Here is a 20,358-nt window from a genome sequence, read left to right as displayed (position 1 = left end):
AGTTGAATATTTATTCTAATGGTTTGTAGGGCAAGTACAGAATAAAGAAAGGTATGATATATTGAATTATATATAATATGAGGTCTGCTGAAAGCGTAGAAGTTGAGAAGTTATGGAGGATGCTAGGACATCAAATAAGGTACCCAGAGGTAAGAGTGAAGTGTGAAGTAGAACCGAATTTTGCCAGGTAATATTTAGCAACAGTACACATAAATATGTATACTAGGGCAATGAACCACGGGGCCTACTCACAAAGGATAAGGGGGGGCGCACCCAGCTTTTATTAAATGAAGAAAAAGGAAGATAGGCAGACCAAAGAGAGGCTGACATATACTGTGCGGGCAGGGGCACCAAGAAGGGGATTGACCTGTACCATAGAATATAGGAATAAGAAAGAGGCGTACCTACCAAAACGGAAAGAGGTAGTGCATCCATAGCATCAACCTGGAGATAAAGTATAGGTACTGTGCCTAAAGGGAAGGACAGTATCATGACAGAAGTCACACAGTTTTATAGAGATTATTCTGATAAGTTTGGATTCTTTGCATTGGCAGCGTTATTAGGAGTTACGAGTGTCAGAAAGAACACGTTCATTTTTTTTCTCTCCAGAGTTTCCTCCAGACACGTTACTGTAGGAAACGAGACTGTTAAGTACTAAAGAAAAGGTAGTTTAGAGAATTATACTAAAGGATGAGGCAATCAGTAGTCTTTGCCACCTGGAGTTTGTGATTGGAAATCAAAAATTCTGTCAGCATATTTCCTAGATGTAAAAGTACTAACTCCAACATCAGGTGAAATGCTCAGATAGTTATTGTTGAAACGAACAAAAACAAGAAAAGGAAAACCTAGGTATTAAGTACACAAGGACTAAAAGAGATATATTGTATATTGATTGAAATATAAATTAGTGTTGTGATAGATATTAATGTACATGATGAATATGTGTAAAATATTGCGTGTTCGAGCTAAGGGAGGGAAATGTAGTGATTCGAGGAACACTTGGCTTTCCACCGTCTCGAACACCCAATATTTTGATGATGAGGGTGAGATAGCCTTTTTACTGCACCACATTCATCTGAGCTTCCACTTTCCTAAAACCTTCTTGACAACTTGGGGTACAGCACCGCCTTCTCTCCGTCCCTAGATCTGCCTGTTCCGTGACCTTTGTCAATTTTACAAGGATGGTACCTCTTCACTTGTTTATCGTCGGGCATTTGCTGCTCTATGTGCACAAATGAAGGAAGCCACATTTATTTACAATGATGGTTCGAAAACATCGTTAGGTGTAGGGAGTGCCTATATTGTTGGCGACACCCCAAATCGATTTTGGCTTCCCGACCAGTGTTCGGTTTATACTGTGGAGCTTTACACTGTTCTCCAGGCTGTCCACTACATCCGCCGCGATCAGCGGATACAGTATGCTATCTGTTCAGATTCTCTCAGCTCTCTCCTCAGCCTCCAAGCTCTCTACCCTGTCCACCCTCTGGTCCTCCGGATTCAGGACTGCCTGCACTTGCTCCAGTTGGGGGGCGTCTCGTTGGCGTTCCTCTGTATCCCAGGACACGTTGGTATCTGTGGAAATGAGGCGGCCGATATAGCGGCCAAGGCTGCAGTCTCTCTTCTTCGGCCAGCTATTCGATCGATTCCCTTTGCCGATCTACAGAGTGTTTTATGCCATCGTGTTGTTCTTTTATGGCATGCACATTGGTCGACACTTCCCCATAATAAATTGCGAGATGTGAAAGCTCTTCCCTGTGCTTGGACCTCTTCCTCCCGAACCCATCGTCGGGAGGAGGTAATTTTAACCAGACTCCGGATAGAGCACTGTTTTTTTAGCCATCGACATCTTTTAAGTGGCGATCCTCCCCCACTCTGTCCCCACTGCTCTCAGCTGTGGACGGTAAGACACCTTTTAATTGAGTGCCCCTATTTTACTCCGTTACGCGCCCGTCTACAGCTGTCGCCTGATATATAGTCCATTTTAGCAGAAGACACGCACTCGACCGATCTAGTTCTCGATTTTATTAGTGCTAGTGAGATAACGTCAGTCATTTGAAGCTCTTTTTGGGGATAACCAACCCCTTTTTGTAGTGGATTTTTAAGCTTTCCTTCTGCTTTTAGTTTCTCCAATTTTTTGAGTTTCGTTCCCTTTGCTGCTGGTTTCCATTTTTGTTTTTTACCGTTTCCTAAGTCACAGACTTAGCTAATGACCATAGCAGTTTTGCACCCCAAAACCAAAACCAAAACACTCATCTGTGTGTGTAGGAGGGACAGCTCTCACGAGAAGCCAGGAGCTGCATCAGATGAGCGGCCCTGACAAGTGGTTACCAGCAGTGCCTTGGAATTTACATAAAAACGTCAAAGAGTGTTTGTATAATGTTCTGTGGTTTGTGGTGTCGTGAGGATTGTTACAGAGACAGATGAAGTGTGTATTGTATAGAGACTCTTACTCCATGTCTTGGCTTTGTATGAGGCAGCACTTATGTAATTGTATGGCTGTTTTGTCAATTCTGACGTTTATCTTGGAAGCAGTTGGCTTGCTGGAGCTTGTACAGAATAATTGTTACTTTGGAGATGAGAATTGAAAATACATTGTTGTTGAACTGAAAAGATTCTACAAGTACATGATTTATTTCAAGAATAGAGAGCTGGTTAATATTATTCCCTTTAACCTGATACAGTCTTCGGAGAAGAATTAAACAGTGAGAGCAATGTATTTGATGACCCAGAGTAGAGGATCAGCTACACACACAACGTATGGGTCAACTGGAAGAGACATGTGAGCTGCGCAACCCAACATAGCACAGTCTCTTGTCGTCCAAGAAAGTGTCGGAAGTTGTATGGAATGAGTCACTTTATATTCATATGTACCATATTTTATGGACTCTAAGATGCTACAGACTGTAGGACACATTGTAATTTTTAAGCAGCTTTTAAAAAAATAACATTTTTACTATTTTTATTATTAGATTGCAAAGCAAGACGAAAAGAATTCTTAATCTATAACACTGAACTGATCTTTCAAATCCCTGAAAATAGTCATCTTCTAGTTTTGGCCATTTTTTCTTTCAGTCATCTGTTTGCACATTTAGTCTTCCTCTTTTTTTTTTAAGTTAGACCGCCAATAGTGAATATTTTTTTTTTTTACCTCCTCTGTAGGTGGACGGCCGAAACGCTGATCAGTTGCTCTGTTTCCAACTACTTCTGTGTATGCTATTACTTTCAATTTTAGCCCTCATAATATGATTACCATTTATTTTTTCCCATTATGAAACTAGAACCAACAAAAGCTTACTGTACCGAAAACCTAAATCCAGGGTTGCCACAGGTTCTGGAAACAAGAAATTTCAAACATGTCAGGGAAATCAGGGAAATATCACGGAAATTTGAAAAAGCACTGCATAAATCTTGTTTTTGTCTCAGTAGATGAAATGGTTTGTTTAGTGAGGTGTCATACATTGTCATTGGCTGGATGCAGCTGAGTACGTGCGCCACTTCCCTACCCCCTCATTATTGCTGCTTCTCGTCTTCCTAGCACTCCCCTCAGCTTGCAGTCAGTGTTGCCACTACTTCTTGTCACTAGCCTAACAGATGCCGATGACAGGCTGGGAGGCGTGAGGAGTGGTTTGTTTGGACCTGATTCTTGGAGACTGTAGATGCAGGGGCTGGAGACGGCAGTCATGTGCATGAGTTGTGTGTGAGTGATGGTGTGAATGTGGTGTGTTCTGGTTTTCTGACAAAAGCTATGGCTGAAAATTTAGTTGTGAGAGTGTGACTGTCTTTTCTGTGTGCCTGTCTGCAGCTCAGCAACCATCTTTATGGTGAGTTGTTACTCATCTTCATTATTATTGATTCTCAGAGTATTTGAAAGAGTTATCTGTTGCATGCATTGATCACTTTCGTCTCCTTTCATCGACGTGCTATCTGTGGCTAGTGAGTAGCTCGTCACACAAGTGGATTTCCACAGTGGGCCAAAACTGCAGGCCATTTCTACAATTGTCTGTAATGGATCAGGTCTGCCAGCCTGAAGCCATTCAGTTCCCACTAATGTGCAGGCCCTGCCTGTCAGAACTAGTATCACTGATGTGCCCACAGGCCGGGTCTGTCTGTGTATGGTGTAAGGCAGTGGATTTTCATGGTTCATCCATGGATCCAGGACAGTCGTGGTCCTCAGCAGGCCAGAGGCTATCAGCAGTGGATTTCAGGAATTGCGACCGTCTCACCTCAAGGCGTTTTATTGACATTTTATTTGTTCTAGTACATTTTGGCACTTAAAATGTAGTTTATATGTTAGAAAGTATGGATGATAAGAAGAAGAAAATTGTGTTAGTCGCTGGCAGTTTGTACGCTGTGTACTCATTTATTTCTTGAAAGAAAAATGATAAAATACTTGTACAATAATAGATATAATACAGTGGGTAATAACTGACAGTAACGAACATAGTAGAACCAACATTTTATTGGCAATCATCTACAGTGTTTGTTTACACAATTCTTCCCCACCTTATACAATTCTTTTCTGAAACCAGTGAAGGTATTTTAAATTTGTCTTGGTACTCCAAGGAAATGCTTATTTTTGCCACCAAATGTGTTATGTTTTATTGAAATAAAATAACATCGGTGGTCTTAATGAAGCACACATACTATTTGACTTGCTTTCTCTATCTAAAAGCAGTTATTAGCAAAATGTGTTGATGTTAGTACTTAAGATTTTTGGTCCTATCAGGAAACGCCATCTGCTTGTGAGTTTTTTTAAGATATTTCCCCGTTTGCACTATTGTTTCTTGTACTGTAGCTGCAAAGACAGATTGCCAATTTATGTCTTAAATTACTCTTGAGATCTCAAAATTTGTCAGGGAAAAATGCTAAAACTTGTCTGGAACTCAGGGAAATACCAGGGAATTTCATGTGGGGAAACATGTGGCAACCCTGATATCACTTTCAGTTCAAGTTCACTGGCGACGTAGACTGTAATGATGCACCATAGGCTAGACAGTGTTCTGGGTGTGTGTTGTTGAGGCGGGGAGGAGACATTGTTAGCAAGCTTGTGAATCCCTGCAAAACTCATGTTCGTCACATTGGTGCACTGCTGTTGCTGTTTTAATCCAGTGTTGCCAAATGGAGATAGGTTTCCTGTGGCATTGAATATATGGCCATTTTTAAGACCACCGGGAATTTAAATCAAACACTGGAAATTTTATATTAATTTTGAGTAAGATGCACTTGAATTTTAGAGGCACTGATGAAGGCTTGTCTGACAGCTTAATCTATTTTTTAATGTACATTAAATGCACCCATGTGCTCCTGTGTCTGAGGTTGAACCTTGTGGAATGCTTCTAAAATTTGGTGAATATATGAAGTCTATCCAAAAAATTCTGGAACTTTCTCCACAAAATTTTTCTACGTTTACCTTTTAATTATTGTGCCTGGTGTCCTTCGAAACACTGTTCTTGACATTTGATACTCTGCTCCCAATGCAGTCTCCACTTCCGGAAGCAGTCTTGGCACGTTTATAGCTGGAGTGTGCAAAAAGCCATCTGCGAGCTTTCTTTTATCTTATCAAGAGTTGCAAATCTTTGTCCTTTCAGTGTGGTTTTCAACTTTCAAAATAAAAGAAGTCCACCTAGGTCAGGTCTGGAGAGTACAGAGGATGAGGCAGCACAGTGATTTAATTTTTTGTGCTTTAATCATGCACCAAAACCAATGAATGTACGGGTGCCTTATTGTCATGGAAGAGCTACAAACTGTCTCACCACATTTCAGGCCCTTCCGTTCTCACATTTTCTCACATGCGTCGCAGCATGTCCTGATAGTACCATTGATTAACAATTTGTCCCTGTGGCAAGAACTCGTGATGAACTAATCCTTCAAAGTCAAATAAAACTATGAGCATGGCATTGACATTTAACTTAGCTGATTAGCTTTTTCTGGTCTTGGAGATCCTCTCCCGATCTGTTGTGAAGATTGAACCTCGATCTCAACATCAGACCCATGGACACACATCTCATCACTGGCTATAATTCTCTTAAGAAACATCTCACTCTCATTTGCATAATCCAAAAGCTCATCTCAGATGGCAAGGCGAAGGTCGTTCTGGTCCTGACTCATGAGCCATGGGACAGACTTGGCGACAACACAATGCATTCCAAGATGCTGTGTCAGGATTTCATGACATGATCCAACTGAAATGTTACATTCCTCTGTAATCTCTTGGAGAGTCAATCTCCAACTGGCATGCTCAATTTCATTTATGTTCCTGACACGAGCATCGTTGATAGTTGTTGGAGGGTGTTCTGAATGAGGGTCATATTTAACTGCCATTTTCAAGCCATGTGAACCACTCCTAACACTGAGTATGGTTTAATCACTCATCACTGTAGGGTTCCTGAATCATTTGGTGTGTCATTGTAAAGATTTTCTTGAGTTTCATACAAAATTTAATGCAGACGCATTGCTCCTCTGCTTCTGCCATTTTGAAATTTGCAAACTGTGCGACACAATGTTCTACCCAATACAGCACTGAACAATAACTAACAGACATACAACAATGAAACTTCCAGCAGTTACACATTACACACAGGCTTGTATAGGGTTGCCAACCGCATTTTGCTTCAACACACCAGTGGCATGAAATTCTGAACGTTGCGAAATTTTTTGAACAAACCTCGTATATATAACTGGCATTCCCAGTTGATCAACTGTTCTGAAATTGAAACAGTGATTTGCTAAGGATATTATTGTTGCTCAGGTAGATGATACAACCTTCTCAGATTTTTTGGGAAATGATGGCAGTAGTGAAACCAGTTGGTAGTTACTGACACTGTCCTATTTCATTTTTTGTAGACGCAGCTTTAACGATGGTATATTTCAGTCTCACTGGAAAAATGCTCTGAGTTAGTGATGCAGTGCATATTTTAGGAATGACAATAGTTGTTATGCGGGAACACTTTAGTCCTCTGTTAAAAATACTATCAAATTTAGATGAGCTCTTATTTTTCAGAGGATATGTAACTTTATTAATTATTTATTAATTAAGGAGAAGTGAGAGAGACATCTGTATTATCAACAATAATGGAAATTCCTGGATCTACACGTTCACGGAACAATATGTAAAAGAATCTCCCACCTATAGTGGGCTGATGTATGAGGCATAGATACATGTAACAGAAAACAGTGTTCATCGTAGCTTTCAAGCTCTTGCTCTTTTTGTACAAAAAGTATACACATTCACTTACATGGATACCCAAATGATCACTACCACAGCGAGACTGATTGTTATCAGTTATTGAGAGAACTTGTGTGGGCAGTTTGAGGTGGGGTGGGGGTGGGAAACGATCGTGAGGCAAGGAAAGGGTAACAGGATAATCAGGATAATGTGAGGCAGATCTTTCGACAGATGATTCAGCGGCTGCACAGCTAGATGAAAGAAGTTCTGATGATAGAGCATATAAGAGATATGGAAAGAGGGAGAGGGTGGGGAGAGGAGAGAGGGAGACGGATGAAGAAGGTGGAGATGGAGACGAAGGAGGATACAGGGAGGGGACAGAGACAAGCTAAGGCTTGCTGTTGGTTTCAAAATACTTGTGACCTGGTATTTTGCTTCTGATTTGTCCTGTATCATCTGTCTTAAATGCCTGCATCATATCAGCTACCTAGCAGAAAGAATTTTTTTTCATAATCTCTTTTTCATTGACACTCAGTTTTCTGCTAAAAGTCTGCTACAACCTACAGTTGGATGAGAGGCTCTTCTCCTACCATTTCAGGCGACACAACAAATTTATTAGATTGTGGAATCTAAAATGCAAATGAAGAAGCAGTATAACTTTTCACCCTTTTGCCCATTACTACTTACTTTTCCCCAGTTCCCACAGACTTTTTCCTCCCTTCAACCTATCTGGTTCAAATTTCACATAATTTAATGCAGCCTGAAAGGCACAAATCTGTGCTTTCTGCTCTACAATCACCCCACTGGAACTCCAAGCCACAATCTTCACCACTTCCTGACTGAATACCCTATGGTAACATTCACATTTGTTGCACATTGAGAAACAAAATTAGTGCCCAAAAACAGTTGCAAACCAATTGACACACTGTACACTACACAAATTTTCATTATTTATGAGCTGCAAAAATTAGGCCTACAGATAGCATTTCAAATGTACAATAAACATATAAAGTTAGTTATTTCCACTCAAAATGAGCCCTGTGCTCACTTAACTGCAATATGTGTTAATTAAGTTGCTCAAAATAAAGTGTCACTTTTGATCATCACTTAGCACGTGATATGGGACAAAGTTTACTTTTTGCAAAATACAGCCTGCTTCAAGTGATGCAGCTTATGTGACAGTTCAGATTAAAAACTCAGAAGTTTGAGTATGTGCATTGATAAGAACTTGAACTCAAAAGTACATAGGTATTACAAAATGTTTAAGGTTAGTGTCTTTTCCAACATGGATGCCAGGAGATTTTAGAGATGAAAGGGGCTGTTTAAATGGATTGGTGTATTGTGGAGTAATATTCCTGTTATCACTTATAAGAATATGGAATGCCCACTTAACTATAATTGTCATTATTGTTATTTATTAAAACAAGTGGTATTTAGGAAATATTGCACTTTCAATGAGGGCTAAAGGTTGTAGGATGGTCCATAACAAGAGACATTCATAACACATTACCCATCTCATTTCAAGTACTAGGAAACTGAAAATAATACCATTTCTAGAGATTATTATTATTATTGATTATTCCCATTTAAAGAGAGCGTGAATTCCTCTATGATGATTGTTTGTTTTTTCTGAGCCCAAATTTTCTTCGTATGTTCACTGTGTTTCTTTTGCTCTGCTGTCCATTTGCATCCTGGTTTCTTCTGTGTTGTGGTGTCAAATTTATGTTTTTTGATTATGTTCCTGAATTCAGTTCTATTTTCTGCATTGTTTACTGTTATGTATGCTTGTCTGAGATCCTCTTCAACTTCTTTTGATTTTGTTTTTCCCCTGCTTGAGTTGATTACTAAGAATTCGCTTTGAAATTCTGTTTTCATTCATCCTGTGGATATGTCCGTAGAACTGCATTCTTCTTTTCCTAATTGTATCTGTAATCTTCTCTGTGTATTTATATAATTCTGATGTTGGTCTCTTCTTCCAAATTCCTTGCTCTTGTATCAAGCCAAAAATTTTCCTGAGAATTTTCCTTTCTTGTTTCCCTATACCTTTGATTTTAGTTTGCCCACCTATTTGTGTTGTTTCAGATGCATACAGGCCACCGGAAGTATGACAGTGTTGTAGTGCCTCAATTTTGCATTAATGGATATGGACTTTTTGTTATAATAGTTCCACGTGAGTTTATATGCTTTCTGTAGTTTTTTTTACTCTTTCCTCATTGGCCTTTAGTTTGATCCCTGATGGCTGGATGATTTCTCCCAGATACTTAAAATGTGGTACTTGTACAATTTTCCCATGGGTTGTCACAATAGGCAATTTGTCTTGTGGCATTCTTTCTATGTGCTGGGTTTTCTCATACGAAATTTGCAGGCCAGTTCTTTGTGCAATTTTGCGTAACTTCTCTATGGCGTTAGAAGCTTCTTTTCTATTATATGTGAGGATTGCAAGGTCATCTGCAAAAGCTAAGCACTTCACATTGAATCTGTTATTAATTTTTTCAAGAATGATATTCAAGAGTAATGGTGAAAGTCTGTCACCCTGTCCCACTCCAGTTTGGACTTCAAATGGCTCAGAGATATCCCTCATAAATTTAACCTTGGAGACTGTGAGAGTTAATGTTTGCTGAATGGTTGTTCTTGTCTTTCTGTCAATGCCGAATTCTTTCAGCGCGTAGCAGAGTGCTACTCTATTGGGTCATAGGCTTTTTTAAAATCTACAAAAGGGACCACTGTGTTTTGGGTGTTTCTCATCTGGAGAATCATTTACAAACTCCAGATCTGTTCTATGCATGATTGTCCCTTGCGAAAACCAGCCTGGTATTCTCCTATTTGTGGGTCAGCTTGTTCTTCTAATCTCTTCATGAGAACTTTGGATAGGATTTTATATGTGACCGGCACGAGTGAGATACCCGTGTAATTATTTGGTTCAGTTTTGTCCCCTTTTTTGTGGAGTGAATGGATGAGTGCGCATTTCAAATTATTAATAATATTATTAAAGTACATGAATACAACTTAGTTGTTATTGATTTGTAGTGCTATATTACACAGATGTGTAACTGTGTGACAGTGTAGGAAGTATTAACAAAAAAAGTTATGCCTGAATGTTTTAAAACAAAAAACAAAAAAATTATTCTGGAAGAATGTGTTTATTTGTCAATGACAGGTAACACACTGAGGTGACAAAAGTCATGGGATACCTCCTAGTATCCTGTCAGAACTCCTTTTGCCTGGCATAGTGCAGCAATTAAATATGGCAGTTGTTGAAAGTCCCCTGCAGAAATATTGAGCCATGTTGCCTCTGTAGCCATCCATAATTTTACAGGTGCTGCCGTTGCAGGATTTTCTCCATGAACTGACCTCTCGATTATGTCCCATCCATGTTCAATGGGTTTCATGTTGGGTGATCGGGATGGCCAAATCATTCGCTTGATGTGTCCAGAATGTTCTTCAAATCAATTGCAAACAATTGTGGCCTGGTGACATAGCACATCATCATCTATAAAAATACCATTGTTGTTTGGAAACACGAAGCCCATGAATGGCTGCAGAAAGTCTCAGAGTAGCAAAACATAACCAAGACCCAGTCCATTTCATGTAAACACAGCCCACACCATTGTTGCCCACCCTTTACTTGCAGAGTGCCTTGTTGACAACTTGGGTCAGTGGCTTCGTGTGGTCTGCAGCCATACTCGAACCCTACCATCAGCTCTTGCCAACTGAAATCAGGACTCCTCTGGCCATTCCATTATAGGGTCCAGCCGATATGGTCAAGAGCCCAAGAGAAGCACTGCAGGCGATGTCATGCTGTTAGCAATGGCACCCATCTCGCTCATCTGTTGCCATAGCTCATTAATGCCAAATTTTGCCGTACTGTCCTAATGGATTTGTTCATCATAACTCCCACATTGATTTCTACTTTTATTTCACACTGTGCTGCTCGTCTGTAAGTGGAGGCCATCAGCCATTGCATTGTTGTTGTTGTTGTCGTCATCAGTCCTGAGACTGGTTTGATGCAGCTCTCCATGCTACTCTATCCTGTGCAAGTTTCTTCATCTCCCAGTATCTACTGCAACCTACATCCTTCTGAATCTGCTTAGTGTATTCATCTCTTGGTCTCCCTCTACGATTTTTACCCTCCACGCTGCCCTCCAATGCTAAATTTGTGATCCCTTGATGCCTCAAAACATGTCCTACCAACCTATCCCTTCTTCTAGTCAAGTTGTGCCACAAACTTCTCTTCTCCTAATCCTATTCAATACTTCCTCATTAGTACCCATCTAATCTTCAGCATTCTTCTGTAGCATCACATTTCAAAAGCTTCTATTCTCTTCCTGTCCAAACTATTTACTGTCCATGTTTTCACTTCCATACATGGCTACACTCCATACAAATACTTTCAGAAACGACTTCCTGACACTTAAATCTATACTCGATGTTAACAAATTTCTCTTCTTCGGAAACACTTTCCTTGCCATTGCCAGTCTACATTTTATATCTTCTCTACTTTGACCTTCATCAGTTATTTTGCTCCCCAAATAGCAGAAGTCCTTTACTACTTTGTCTCAATTCCTAATCTAGTTCCCTCAGCATCACCTGACTTAATTCGACTACATTCCATTATCCTCATTTTGCTTTTGTTGATGTTCATCTTATATCCGCCTTTCAAGACACTATCCATTCCGTTCAACTGTTCTCCGAAGTCCTTTGCTGTCTCTTGACAGAATTACAAAGTCATCGGCGAACCTCAAAGTTTTTATTTCTTCTCCATGGATTTTAATACCTGCTCTGAATTTTTCTTTTGTTTCCTTCACTGCTTGCTCAATATACAGATTGAATAACCTTGGGGAAAGGCTACAACCCTGTCTCACTCCCTTCCCAACCACTGCTTCTCTTTCATGCCCCTCGACTCTTATAACTGCCATCTGACTTCTGTACAAATTGTATGTAAATAGCTTTTCACTCCCTGTATTTTACCCCTGCCACATTCAGAATTTGAAAGAGAGTATTGCCCTTGGTGAAAGTTAATGCATCAGATGTGGTTTTCTGGGGAGACTTGACACTGTGTGACAAAGCAAGTAGGTATATGTTTACTTACCCTCTTGTTTTGCCATCTGACTCCTTAAATTCGTTTTTATCAGTGTTGACTGATTGCCATTAACATACATGAGTATAATCTGCATTTTCATAAAAGAGAAGAGTTGGCCCTCAGTTTTAAGGAATGTAACACCAGATCTAATTTTGTGCTTAGTTTTATGCATGTAATTGATTTTCTAATTTATTTTGACTACTCCTAATTTATACTTTCATTGAAGGACTAACTTAAAGGAACATTGAAGGACTAACTTAAATTCAGTTGTTGATCTATAAACAAATATAAATTCTGTACTAATTATAAATATTTGGAGAAACAACTAATGCTACTCTTAAAGGTTCTATTTGGCTCTATTCGAAAATATGTTAGCAAAGCCAGCCCTTAATTAATTCCAAAGTAATTGACAGTTTATCAAAGGTATAATTTGTGTAACGATATACGTTAATTGCATCATTTAAACAATAATTCAGCCCAACTCATGTTGTAGAAAAAACAGTTAAAAAAAGCAATTTTCTGATCTATTCAGTTAATCAAATGAGTTAAGTTTTAATTGTAATTTCTGTGAATTTAACTTCGAGCAATGTGTAGTTTCAGCACCTATTATTGTGAGGGTATATAAGAGCACGATTTTTGGTCCAGAGACAGTCAGTTCACGGCCGTATTGGTTGGATCAACAACAATGCATCTGTGAAATAAGTGTAAAACAATTAGGCCTTGTGTTAAAACAATGACAGTGTCTGTTCCATACGTACCTTTCTATTTTTCAAGAACTGTGAACTTTGTGGTTAGGTTTTTACTGCTCGTAGATGTTCAATTGTAAACTACTGTAGCAGTATGTGGAGGTTTGCCAGCAAACTATTAATGAGGCTTATGGAAAGTTAAAACCATAGTGCGCTGGGCATATATAACTGTGTATTATTTGGTGGCAGGAGGGGGGATAGGTTTTGAACAGTGCAAGTAAATTGCTGTGAAATGCAACTATGTACCTGTCGGCTACATTATTTAAAGTAGTCAGTGCTGTACTACCACACCTCATTTTTCAGCCGGTATTACAACGCAGTACGGCGACACTGGGGACAACAAACGAAGAAATAAAGAAGGTGAACCATCACAACTGTATATCCCGGATATTGAATTCTCCAACAGTTTCCTAAATGGAATGTTTATGTGTCTTTCTCCAACTACCGTTCTGTGTTCAATGTCTGTTAATTACCTCATGCAGCCATAATCACATCGGAAACCTTTTCACATGAATGACCTGAGTCTGAGTACAGTGATAGCTCTGCCAATGCATTGCCCTTTTATACCGTTCTGATTGTGTTATTACGAACATCTGTATATGTGCATATTGCTATCCCATGACTTTGTCACATCAGTATAGTTTGTAACACGTGGTGTCCATTGTGGAATTCTTTATGTAGCTGCATACGCCGACATCATCTTCACAGTACATTTATTCTGTTGTTGTCAACAATAATTGATTGTCTAGAAGTAACTGGAACTTTCACAAGTATGATACTGTAAGGAAAAATTACACATGTTAACCAATGATCAGCTTCAGTATTGTGCAAAGAGTAGGGGGGGGGGGGGGGGGTGGAGAGAGAGAGAGAGAGAGAGAGAGAGAGAGAGAGAGAGAGAGAGAGAGAGGGGGGGGGGGGATATTTGTGCTGTATTAAATCAGAAATGAAGTTAATTTATCACTATCATATGATGAAAACTGATAAGTATAACTATAATGTCCTTTTAGTTGTCACAGATGCACTTAGAAGATGTGTCTGATATATCAGATTTGTTACATACTGACTCATTCCATATCATAATACATTGTTTGTCATATTGTTTGTGGTACAAAGCACAAGGCAGTCTAAACAGTTCTTATGCATTTTAGTTCTATTTTACGTCTGTATCTCTGAAATAACGAGAGTAACATACACGAACACAATTAGGCTGTGCTAGTACTTATTCTTGTATAAAAGATCCTTGGACTTCTGGCCACATTAATTCAGGGTAGTAGACTGTATTTACCCTGAATTGCCACAGCAAGAAGTCCGAGAATGTTTTGTACAACAGTGCCGTAGTGTAAGAGTTTGTTGCCTTAGTGCTTATTCTTGTTGCAGAATGGTGTCTTTTTGTATGTGACACCTGTTGTTGGATCCAGGAATGAAATACAAAAAGTAAACTTAAACAGGGATGAACCTGACATAACCTTAAAAGGCTTTACAGTTGTCCAGGATTCATCTTCCTGCCACATTTTCACTTTATGTGAGTATTTGGACATGTTTTAAGATATAAATACCAGTTTCACTGTTTTTATTGAAAGGCTTGAACAAATGAACATTTGGGTTTTCAGGGAGTGATGGCAAACTATTCTCACTGAACATCTTCCATACCTCGGACATAAAGTCTCCCGGAAATTTTGTGCAAGCAGTCTCATGTGTCAACACCAAGAATCCAGTTGTGCTGAAGGCACTAAGTAGCACATATTTAATGTTGTATGGTGCAGATCCTAGTGAAGAAGGTTTGTGTTTAGCGGATAATTTCTTAACTTAACATTACAGGTATTAAAAAAAGTAAATAAAATAAAATATTTCGAGCATTTCAAGCCCAGCATTTTAAGAGTGACATATTCACATATTTACTTGACATTTGTTATGAGTACTTCTATCTTTAATGTTGTAATATGTCAATATTATACTCCGTACCTATTGCTGCCTTCTGGAACTTTCGGAGCTTAGTGTGCCTTTTCACTGATGGTACATTGTCTTGGAGTTCTGTGCCCCAATGTTAGTGGTCACATGCTGTCTTGGTATCGCATGCAGTGACGTTGCAGGTCAATCAGTATGAAGAATTTTGCAGAAATTGTAATTAATAGTTGAATGTGTTTCATCAGTCTGTAGGAGAAAAGTGTTTGAATAATTGAGCTATTTCACAAAAAGGCACATGGGATTAGTTACAAGATTTATGGTTGAAACAGTGTTGTGTTTATTAATCAGTAATTTTGATGGAGAAACACATTGATATCAAAACATAAAATAAAAAGGTTGTTATGATTAATGACTACCTGTTTTTAGAGTTGAAACACACTGTAGCAATGGTTACTTCATTGTGAATGTGAAACAAACATAATTTTACGTGAGACTGGATGATTTTTGGCATTGTTAGGGAAATGTGTTACGTGCTAAAGAGACTATAAACAAAGTTATTTGACTTGTGCTGTTATTACTTCTGTGTGACATTTCCCATTCTTTAACTGGAAACTTAAATATTGGAAACATATAAGAATGAAGTATTTGCATTAAGCACACGGTCAGGCCTATTTCGTAACAAAGTGTGTTCCCTTGTAAACCTTCCATACCTGGGCCCAATAATTGCAAAAATTAGTCTGAAACTAAATTGAAGAGACATTGCTGGAGCTTTACACACATTTTGGGTTAATAACAAATTCTTTATTATTTACTTTTTTAAAACTCGTATTTGTGCAAAATAAGAGTGTTGTTTTGTAATGCCACTAGGTTGTGAACTGACAGTTGCAGCTGAAATTGGCTTGTTACATGAAATTTCCCCATGCAAAGAGGGCCCTATTTGACAGTGATATAATCTGGCATTAACATTTATATGATGCAGATTTCTGAGTTCAATGTCATCCGAGTCATTTTTGGTGTTATTATAAGGTCAGTTGCTTTATACTTTCATCCGAGTTACTGATCAGGCACGCTTCAAAAGTACAAAGGAGAGGCAGCAGAAATATCTGTTGGGGATGCTTTGGATCATAGATCATTTTTATGATTATTAATTCTTGAAGGAGAAAGGACAGGACACAAAAAGAGCTGTAAGCCTAATGAGTACACTTAAAACAGAAAGAGAAATTTTTAAAAAGATACTTGCATTTCAGTATAATTTGACAGATAAGAACTGAGAGTTTTCCTTGAATAAACTACAAAACTCACACCAAACTGGGCTTTAGAATCTTTCTGATGTTTACTGTAACAGTAAAATAAAATTGCCCTTCTAGTAGTCCCATATTTAGGCTGGCATGTCTGACATGTATGTCATCATGTATCATGTTTTTATACTGTACTGTTATCTCCAATGGATACGAGCTGGTTTGACTTATTGGTGATGGAAAATTAATATTGTAACTTTGCAAGCTCCTGAAATTTGAGAATGACCCTGTGAAATTTTATAGTACCCACTTAGTTTCTTTCTATATGCACACACATACTTTTACATTTATCTCCTCGGATGAATACAGCATGTAATGTGCTACTGTTTGCATAATAGATTAGGGCAGTAGTGCTGAGTAACATGGGCATATGACCCCTATAGATTGTTTAGACAGCAAATGCTCAGGTAATGTGGTTCCAAAGCTGGTCTAGTAGACCCTTCCTGCACATTGTTAGCAAAAAGAGATTTTGAACTGGGTAACCACAGAGAGAGAGGTGCAGGCAAAATGCCCTTTATACTTTTGACGTATGCTGTTTGTACAGCAAGTATTAGAGATGTAGTGCTTGTTGAGGCATTTTATCAAACAGTATGGGCGCAGAAAATTTTGACATGTCAAACTTGTTTGCATGTGCACTTTTTGCAAGATGGAGCAGTTAGCAAATCACTAAAAACTTTGAAAGTTAATAACTTTTGACCACAGTGAATTGTGATAACTTACAGCATACCATATTCAAGATTGTGATGAGGAATTTCAGAATATGCACTCACAGTGCACCCCAGTGTAATAATAGTTGTTTGTAACTGAGAAACAGGGTAAATATGTTTATTGTTGCATGTATTTCTGTTAGGGTAATTATGAATTACGGTAATTAAGAGTATAAAAATGACAATCATTTACATGGGCTACATGCTTCATAAATTCTGATGACACCAACACAGTGGCGGCTTGTGCAAAATTTTACCGATGTGCTACAACATCTACATCTACATCATACTCCACAAGCCACCTAATGGTGTGTGTCAGAGGGTACTTTCGGTGCCACTATCTGGTCCCTCCAACCCTGTTGCACTCACAAATAGTGAGTGGGAAGAATGATTGTCAGTAAACCTCTATATTGGCTCTAATTTCTTGAATTTTCTCCTCGTTGTCAATATGCGAGATGTATGTGGAGGGAAGTACTATGTTGTCCAACTGCTCCTGAAAAGTGCTATCCCGAAATTTCAATAGTAAAGCTCTTCATGATTCCCAACAACTCTCTTGTAATGTCTGCCAGTGGAGTTTGTTTAGCATCTCTGTAATGCTCTCTCGCCAGGTAAACAATCCCGTGACGAAATGTGTCGCTCTTTGCTGGATCTTCTCTATCTCCTCTATCAGTCCTACCTGATAGGGATCCCAGATAGGTGAGCAATACTGAAGAATTGGGCAAACAAGCGCCTTATAAGCCACTTCTTTCATGGATGAGTTACATTTCTACATCTACATCCACATCCATACTCCGCAAGCCACCTGACGGTGTGTGGCGGAGGGTACCCTGAGTACCTCTATCGGTTCTCCCTTCTATTCCAGTCTCGTATTGTTCGTGGAAAGGAGGTTTGTCGATATGCTTCTGTGTAGGCTCTAATCTCTCTGATTTTATCCTCATGGTCTCTTCGCGAGATATACGTAGGAGGGAGCAATATACTGCTTGACTCTTCGGTGAAGGTATGTTCTCGAAACTTTAACGAAAGCCCGTACCGAGCTACTGAGCATCTCTTCTGTAGAGTCTTCCACTGGAGTTTATCTATCATCTCCGTAACACTTTTGTGATTACTAAATGATCCTGTAACGAAGTGCGCTGCTCTCCATTGGATCTTCTCTCTCTCTTCTATCAACCCTATCTGGTAAGGATCCCCCACAGCTGAGCAGTATTCAAGTAGTGGTCGAACAAGCGACTTACCTTAGGGGCAAAAAAGGGTAGGTATATACTAAAGCGCGCGCGCGCGCGCTCACACACACACACACACACACACACACACACACACACACACACACACACACACACACACACACACACACATATACAGACACAAGCAGAAGTCTTTCCGCTCCCGGGATTGCAATTACTCCTTACCCTCTCCCTTAAAACTCACATCCTTTCATCTTTCCTTCTCCTTCCCTCTTTCCTGACGAAGCAACTGCCGGTTGCGAAAGCTCGAATTTTTGTGTGTGTGTTTGTGTGTTATTTTATTGTGCCTGTCTACCGGCGCTTTACTGCTTGGTAAGTCTTGGAATCTTTGTTTTTAATATATTTTTCCCATGTGGAAGTTTCTTTCTATTTTATTTACATCATATGTTACATTTATTTATGTTCAGTGCCAGTTGCCAGAGTCTGCACTATTCATTAATCCTCTGCAGGTCTTCTGCAAATTCTCACTATCTTCTGGCTTTGCTCCTTTGGTATAGACAACTGCGTCATCTGCGAATAGCCTTAAAGAGCATCTGATGCTTTCTACTAGATCATTTGTATGTATTGTAAACACACTTCCCTGTGGTACTCTGGATATTACCTTTACATCTGTTGATTTAGTTCCATTAAGAGTGATTTGTTGCATTCTATCTGCAAGAAAGTCTTGAATCAATTCACAGTTCTGCTCGGGTACTCTGTAAGCTCGTATTTTTTGCATTAAAGGGCAGTGCGGGATGGTGTCAAATGCCTTACTGAAATCAAGGAACGTGGCATCAACCTGAGCGCTGTTGTCCACTGCGCTGTGGATCTCGTAGAGGAACAGAGCGAGCTGAGTTTTGCAAGATCTCTGTTTGCAGAATTCATGTTTACTTTTATAGAGAAGATTTTCAGTTTCCAAAATCGCCATAATTCTTGAGCATGAAACATGTTCCATAATTCTACAACAGATTGATGTCAACGATATAGGTCTGTTATTGTGTGGATCTGTCCTATGACCTTTCTTAAAAACGGGAATGACCTGTGCTTTTTTCCAGTCATTAGATACCTTTCGTTGTTCAAATGATCTACGATAAATTACTGCTAGAAGGGGAACAAGTTCTTTTGCGTAATCTTTACAGAATCTTATAGGTATTTCATCTGGTCCTCTAGCCTTTCCACTACTAAGCGATTATAGCTGCTTTTCAATTCTGCGATTGGTTATCTCGGTATCTGCTATTTCAATGTTTGTACGACGATTGGAAGGAGGAACAGTGTTAAGATCTTCCACGGTGAATCAACTTTGGAAAACCGAATTCAGTATTTTGGCCTTCTCTCTCTTGTGTGTCACTGAGAGAATGAATAGGTGATTTTGACCCACTTACTGATTTTACATATGTGGTCGTCTATAGGCTTTAAATTTCCAAGGGCAGTAATTGTAACTAAATTCAGTTTATTAATAATATGTATATCAATTGAACTTTTAAATATATTTAATTTTATAATTGTGTAACACTTCGAGAAATAGAAAAAATAAATAAACCAGTGGGAATCGAATTCGGGCCACAAAATTGTGAGTCTGTTGTCTTAAATGCTTAGTTGCCACACCGTTATGAGATATGCTGCTCAAATATCCCTCGTGCTATATATGTAGATCCTTACAGAGCTTTTTACCTGTTCCTGTGGATCACTCAAGTGGTATATTCTACGAACTTGAAAGGGCAATGTACCTGCTTCTAAACACATAGCTTGAGCCAGGTCAGTGAGTCTCATCCCATTTCCTCCTTTTTTTTAGCTTTAGATCCAGAAAAAACCTATGTGTCTCCTTAAATCTCACTTTCTCCTCCAAAGATCTACTGCAAAAGTGTCTCTATAGTAGACAACCTACAGAAAACACTTTCATACTAAAAGGTGGTGGCATTTCTCACTTTTGCTGTATTAATTTTGTTTGTTCATGACTAGTTTCAGCCTTCTAGCCCACTGTCAAGTGATTTTTGTGATTCTGCAATAGAAAACTATGCCTTACATATTAAAATTTCAGCATTTTTAAATATGTTTTTTTTTTTTTTTTTTTTTTCTATTTGCTCTTGTCCACAAATGTTGTCTTGTTGGTTTGACAGCTTGATATTTACAGAGGTATACCCTTCTATGCAATCAGAATGTGTTACATGGAATTTCAAAGAGAAATACCACTCTTGTGCTGTGAGCAACTTAGTAGTCGTAGGACTGGAAGGGATGAC

The 20,358-nt window shown here is 39.0% G+C and overlaps 1 protein-coding gene across 1 annotated transcript in view; it reads left to right on the top strand.

The window, feature by feature from the left end:
* Window positions 1-20,358, top strand: part of LOC126355122 (nucleolar protein 11) — a 114,030-nt gene that overhangs the window by 53,511 nt on the left and 40,161 nt on the right. The window contains exons 4-5 of the mRNA XM_050005303.1: window positions 14,369-14,513; window positions 14,602-14,769. Coding sequence (XP_049861260.1) covers window positions 14,369-14,513; window positions 14,602-14,769 — 313 coding nt within the window. The remainder of the gene's footprint in view (window positions 1-14,368; window positions 14,514-14,601; window positions 14,770-20,358) is intronic.

Source organism: Schistocerca gregaria, chromosome 3 (genome assembly GCF_023897955.1).
Source record: "Schistocerca gregaria isolate iqSchGreg1 chromosome 3, iqSchGreg1.2, whole genome shotgun sequence".
NCBI classification, from domain to species: Eukaryota; Metazoa; Arthropoda; class Insecta; order Orthoptera; family Acrididae; genus Schistocerca; species Schistocerca gregaria.
Note: the sequence above shows the minus strand (reverse complement) of the source record. Positions and strands in the feature narration are given on the sequence as shown.